Here is a 6,651-nt window from a genome sequence, read left to right on the forward strand (position 1 = left end):
ACTTCTCTGCCCAACTCTACATTCTGTCTGTGTCTTGTTGTAACCTGAGGTCAAACCATCCAGTCTGTTCACACAGTCCTGCAGGTTTGCAAAGATGGACAGCTGATAAAACCAAGTGTTGCTGATGGGAGTTGACTCTCCCACACTTACCACCTGTGCGTTGGTCTTATTATAAAAGGCTTCTGCAAATACTGAGACCACGAAAACATTAATGAGGAAAGACACAAACAAAGCCAGGCAGGCTTCGATGAAGAAGTAACGATTTGCTTCCTCCACCTCCTTCTTATTGTTTCGATTCACATCCCTGGACTGAGAGAGAAAAAGAGAGAGAGAACATCAGATAGTACCACCATCTCATGGGGTGACCTATGCTCACTTCCACCCGTCTCACCAATCAGAAGCACCAAGTTTGGGCAGAGCACACTGAGAGCACAGCAGGATCCCATGTATAGCTAATGGGAGATTGGCTCTGGAGTGAAACAAAAAATATGCAGATGCTGGGGTCGAGTGCAATGAACAAACAGCAGGTCATGCAGTATCCACAACAAGCAAATGTTAACCAGCATTTTGATCCTGGGCCTTTTGTCAGGAATCAGGAAAAAAATTTGAAAAGGAGTAAAAAGGTAGGGGGAGGGAAGGAGGGAGAAACGAGAAGGGGGTGAAACACAGATTTACAGATAATAGCCTCTGAAGATTCCTTGTACCCTTACCACGAGATCCCTCTGCTCTCCTATACTCCCCAGATCCCCACCATCCCCATTCATTCAGGACTCAGTTTGAAGCAAGGTCCTCAAGAAAGGCCAAAGCTCCTTCCCTGGACACCTTCATAGGTCCATGCCCTCCCTTCCCCGAGCACACTCTCCACTGGCAGGTGAAGGGGTTACTGAAGCTTCCTCTGCCAGCTGCTTGCTTCCCAGTTCCCAGCTGGCATTTTAAAACAAGAACCAGAAGTTGCAAACCCCAACCCAGAGTCTGATAGTTAGACTATCAAAAGTCAATCACCTTGCCATTGCTGGTTTAAAACCAATCCAAGATGATGTTGTTTTAAAAAAAGGGAATGAGTGACAGAAAAGGTACTCCATTGATATTCTAAACACTGTTGGATCATTGTTGGTGACAGATTTTCTGCCTATGTTATGATCAAACCCATCAGGGGACACTGCTCCATATTAACACCATGAGACATAGAAGTAGAATTAGGCCATTTGGCCCATTGAATCTGCCCTACCATTTTATCATGGCTGATTTAATATTCCAACCCCATCCTTCTCCCCCTCCTCATCAAAGACTTATCTACTGCTGCAGATTGATGTCTCCACAGCCATCTTCAGCAATGAATTCCAGATCCCCACCTTCGAATTACCTCTCATCTGTAGACTAAAGGAATGTTTTTGTATTCTGAGGCAGTGCTCGCTTGATCCAAACTCCCCACGACAGAAAACAATCTCTTCACATCCACTCAATCCAATCCTTTCAGTATTCAGTAGGTTTAAAGGAGATTGCCCCCCCCCCCCTTCTTTTAAATTCCAGCGAGTTAATCGTTCCTCATGTCATAACCCTTTCATTCCAGGGATCATTCTTGTGAACCTCCCCTGGACTTTCTCTATGCCAACACAGCCTTCCTTAGATACATACCCCAAACGGCTCATATACTTAATGTGCAGTCAGACCAATGCCTTGTAAAACCTCAACATTACACCTCTGGTTTTATATTCTATCCCTTTTGAAATGAATGCTAACATTGTATGTGCCTTCCTTATCGCCAACTCTACCTGCAAGTTAACCTCTGGGGAATCTTGCGTGAGGACTACCAAGACCACTTGCACCTCTGGTTTCTGAACTCTTTGTCCAGTTAGAAAATTGTCGACACCTTTATTCCTTTCACCAAAGTGCACTTCTCTGCTCTATATTCCATCTGCCATTTCTATGCCCCATCTCCAAACCTGCAGTCCTTCTGCAGTCTCAGAGCTTCCTCAACACTACCTGCACTTTCTATCTTTGTATTATCCACAAACCTGGCCACAAAGTTGTAAATTCCATCATCCAAATTATTGACATACAACATGAAAAGATGTTGTCCCAGCACAGAGCCCCATGGAACACTATTGGTCATTGGCAGCCAATTAGAAAAGGTCTCTTATTCCTCTCTGTCTCCTGCCAATCAGCCAATCTGTCTTTTAATACCATGGCTCTTATCTTGCTTAGAAGCCTCATGTGCAGCAGCTCGTCAAAGGCCTTCTGAAATTCCAAGTAAACAACATCCATTGACTCTGTCCTTACTGTTTTCTCTTCAATTAATTCTAATAGATTTGTTGAGCCAGATTTCCCTTCTCCCAATTTTACTGAATGCCTTGATCAAAGGTTCTGACATCTTTCCAAGCCACAAAGTCAGACAAACTGGCCAATAGTTATGTGTATCGTGGCGAACCATAGCCAGGCGACCACCCACCCTGACCAGGGCCGAGTACAGGTAGATGTTGTGGGGCATGATCACCGCTCCGATGATGCCCACTGCCTGTTGCAGCTGTTGGGTGCCACAGCCATGGCAGCTGGGCACAAACATCCCCTTCAGCAGCTTCCGCTGATCCGGCTGGACCATCACGTACTATGGGCAAAGAACACAGAGGGGTCACCGTCAGTAAGATGAGGAATGCCACCACACCCCTCCCCCCAAAGCCTGAGCAAAAGGTCTCGTGCATTGCCTTCAGTGTTCGCCATTTGGTCTCCTCCACATTGCAGAAAGCAAACATCGGTCAGGTGCAGGGCACAAAAGTGCTGGAGAAAGTGCTGCATCCACAGGAAGCAAAAGGCAGGCAACATTTTGGGCAGATCATCCGATGGAAAAGATATAAATGGTCAAGGGCTGATCAGCCCGGATTTGAAAGTGGGGTATCATGTCTCACAAATTTCATTGAGCTTTTGAAGATGTGACCAAGAAAGTTGGTGAGGGCAGAGGTGTAGACACTTCAGCAAGGCATTCTATAAGGTCTGCACCATAGGTTTCTCCGGAAGGTTAGATCGCATGCGATCCAAGATGAGATAGCAGAATGGAAAGGAAATTAGCTTCATGGAAGAAAGCAGAGCATGATGGGGGAAGGTTGTTTTGTGGACCAGAAGCCTATGACTAATGGTGTCACAGGGTTCGGTGCTGGCCCTATTGCTGTTTGTCATCTTTATCAATTATTCAGATGAAAATGTACATGGCATGATTAGCAAGTTTACAGAGGGCAGAAAAGTGTCTGGCCACTGTCTTCATTATCTACAATAACAAAGTTTGCAGCAGAATCTAGATCAGTTGGGCAGAGGAATAGAGAAGTTAAAACACAATGCTGGAGAAACTCAGCAGGTACTTTATATAGCAGAGATAAAGATACATCACCAATGTTTCAGTCCTCATCAAGGCATGAGCAAAATGTAGGCCGGCGCCAGAATAAAATGGTGGGGCAGGGGAGAAGCACAGGCCCACAGGCAGGAGGATGAGGGAGGGCGGGCACACCAGCAAACAGGTGGAGGGGGGATGGCTCAGAATGGAGAGGGAAGGGAGTGGAGAACTGGAGGAAAGGAGACAGTGGGATGGGGAAGAGAGGGAGAATGGGGAGTGGCTTAGCAGAAACAAGAGGTCGATGTTAATGCCATCTGGTTGGAGAGTGCAAAGATGGAATGTTGCTCCTCCAATTGACGGATGGCCTTGGTTTGGCATTGCATGAGGCCATGGACAGACATGCCCATGTAATACAGAGAAATGTGAGGTGTTGCATTTTGGGAGGTCTAACATGGTTAGGACCTACATAGTGAATGGTAGGGATCTGAAGCGTGTTGCAGAGTAGAAGGATCTGTGAGTACAGGTGCAGAGTACTTTGAAAGGAGTATAACAGTAAGGTAGAGTGATCAAAAAGACTTGGTCTTCATCAGTCAGAGTATTGAGAATAGTCATTGGGAAGTCATGTTGCAGTTGTATAAGGTGTTGGTGAGGCGCCATTTGGAGCATAGTATTCAGTTTTGGTCACCATGCTACAAGAAAGATGTCGTCAAGCTGGAGAGGATGCAGAGAAGATTGATGAGGAAGTTGGCAGGACTTGAACTATAGGGAAAGGTTGAGCAGGCTGGGGTTTTAATCCTTGGAGTACAGGAGGATGAGGAATAAATCGGGCGAATGCAGAGAATCTTTTGCCTAGAGCAGAGGAATCGGTTACCAGAGGACTTGATTTAAGGTGAGGGGGAAGAGATTTAACAGGAAACCGAGGGGTAACTTTTTTTTTTAAACCCAGAGGGTAGTGGGTGTATGGAATAGATTGTTGGAGGGGTGTTTGAGTCAGGAATTATTGCAATGTTTGGATGGATCCATTGATCAGATGCGATTAGAGGGATATGGGCCTTACACGGGCAGGTGGGACAGTTTAGTGGGACATTTTGATTGGCAAGGGTCTGTTTTCAATCTCTCACCCATGCATGTGCCATGGTCTCCTGGAAGTGGAATCCTACATCAACAAACTTGGTGAAGGACTGTCCTTATGTCAGGTAAATCCAAAAGGTGCAATTCACTGACATTCAGGCTCAGGATGAAAAGAGATGCAAAAAAGTAAATGCAAATCCGAGCTGTGATCAGGTGGAGGTATTCCTTGTCCCAAATCCTCTAGTGTTTTCCACCAGCAAACACAAAGGGGACACTCTCATGTGGAGGTTCCCATAGTGGTGGGGGGTGGTCACACACCACACCAACCACCACTCAGTGCAATTCCCATATTTCCCTCCCCAGCAGCACATGTGGGCACCCCTTCACTGACTGACTGCAGCAGTTCAGAAAGGTGGCTCTCTTCACCTTCTCAAGGGTAAATAATGGATGGGCAAGAACTGCTGGTCCAGCTACAGGAGCCAGAAAATAAAGGAATAAATTCAACAAGGCATCCACTTGGGCACAAATTGTAAAACTTCAGCTCAAATGTTCAGATGTGGCTTGCCTGCAGAAAGCAGAGGGCAGTGGAAGGTATTCCATTTGTGGAGCTCCGCAGGGATCTGGTCTTTGTGATTTATATAAATGACCTGGACAAAGAAGAGGGATGATGGGTCAGTAAGTTTGCAGATGACACAAAGGTTGGAGGTATTGTGGACAGTTAGAAGATTAGCATCAGTTACAACAGGATATGGACAGGAGTCCATATCATTAGTCAGGAGATTGAGTTCAACTCACTGAGGCAGAGAAGTGGCAGATGAAGTTCAATCTGAATAAAGTGTAAAATGTTTCACTTTGGAAGGTCAAACTTGAAGGTGGAGTATTATTAATAGTGTGGAAGAACAGAGGGACCTTGGGGTCCAAATCTGTAGATCTCTCAAGGTTACTGTGCATGCTGGTTAAGAAAGTGTTCTGGTCTTCATCAGTTGGGGCATTAAGTTCAACAGTATTGAGGTAATGTTGCAGCTTTATAAAACTCTGCTTAGGCTACACTTGGAGTATTTCATTCAATTCTGGTCGCTCCATTGCAGGAAGGATGTAGATGCTTTGGGGAGACCACAGAGGAGTTAACCAGGATGCAGTCTGGATTGGAGAATATGCCATACAAAGCTTTTTGGAGAAAATTCTTTGGAGCAGAGGAAGGATGAGAGGTGACTTAACAGAAGATTACAAGATTATGAGGGAGTTATATAGGGTGGTCATTCAGTACCTTTTTACTGGGGCGACAATAGCTAATACCAGAAGGCATCTGTTTAAGGTGAGTAGAAGAAAGTCTAGGGGCAATGTCTGTGCTGTTTTTTTTAAATAAAGACAGAGTGGTGGGTGTCTGGAATGCATTGCTGGAGAGTGGTGGCAGGGGCTGGAACAAGAGGGGCATTTAAGAGTCAGGTACAATAGATAGTTTTGGTGTGAAGGAAAGAACAGTTAGGTGGCTCAGAAGCAGTTGACAGGGATTGCCTTCTCTTACCTCATAACCAAAAGTAATAGCCATCACTGTTATCAGGAACCCAAACAAAGCTTCCAGTTTTCTCAGACCTGGGGAGAAATTGAACCACAGTGTCAACGTGTGCAGGACGACCGACATGGATCAGCTGCACGGGCACAATGTTTTCTGTTCTACTGTGACCAGGAAATGGACAGCACAATAAACATTGGGGCTGGCTCATTCTGAACCCACATGGAGTTCAAGGTACAGTACAGGGGTGGTGTGGGAGTAAACGTAGGTGTTCTTCTTCACAGAGTCAGAGTTTTACAGCACCGTAAATGGGTTTTGGCCCAAAATTGACTGTGCTAACTCCCATGTGCCTCTAAACATTCCCTATTTCTGTACTTGTACTGATGACCTTCACATATTATAACAGTATCCACACCTATCACTTCCTCTGGCAGCTCATTCCACAAACCCTCAGTTGCCCGTACTACCAACCATCCACAAGAAACAAACAGAATAGTGATTAATGGGCTTCAATCACCTTAAAGTGTCAGCGCAGCTTGCATGTTGCTGGCCTACTTCCAAGGCAGGTACAGAGGGAGGGGTTGGGACATAATAGACTTTGTGGGAATATCTAGGAGGGAGGAGTTACAGGTTCATGGGGTGGCACAGCCCATACAGATCATGTACATCTCTCTCTCTCTTTCTCTATATATATCTCTATATCTCTATCTATATCTATCTATATCTATCTATATCTATCTATATC

The 6,651-nt window shown here is 45.4% G+C and overlaps 1 protein-coding gene across 2 annotated transcripts in view; it reads right to left on the reverse strand.

Annotated features, from left to right (window-relative positions):
* Window positions 1–6,651, reverse strand: part of LOC138761682 (natural resistance-associated macrophage protein 2-like) — an 87,411-nt gene that overhangs the window by 26,517 nt on the left and 54,243 nt on the right. For both annotated transcript variants that reach the window (XM_069934253.1, XM_069934254.1), the window contains exons 7-9: window positions 5,919–5,986; window positions 2,450–2,605; window positions 151–309 (exon numbers count right to left, since the gene is read on the reverse strand). In XM_069934253.1, coding sequence (XP_069790354.1) covers window positions 151–309; window positions 2,450–2,605; window positions 5,919–5,986 — 383 coding nt within the window. The remainder of the gene's footprint in view (window positions 1–150; window positions 310–2,449; window positions 2,606–5,918; window positions 5,987–6,651) is intronic.

Source organism: Narcine bancroftii, chromosome 4 (genome assembly GCF_036971445.1).
Source record: "Narcine bancroftii isolate sNarBan1 chromosome 4, sNarBan1.hap1, whole genome shotgun sequence".
NCBI lineage: Eukaryota > Metazoa > Chordata > Chondrichthyes > Torpediniformes > Narcinidae > Narcine > Narcine bancroftii.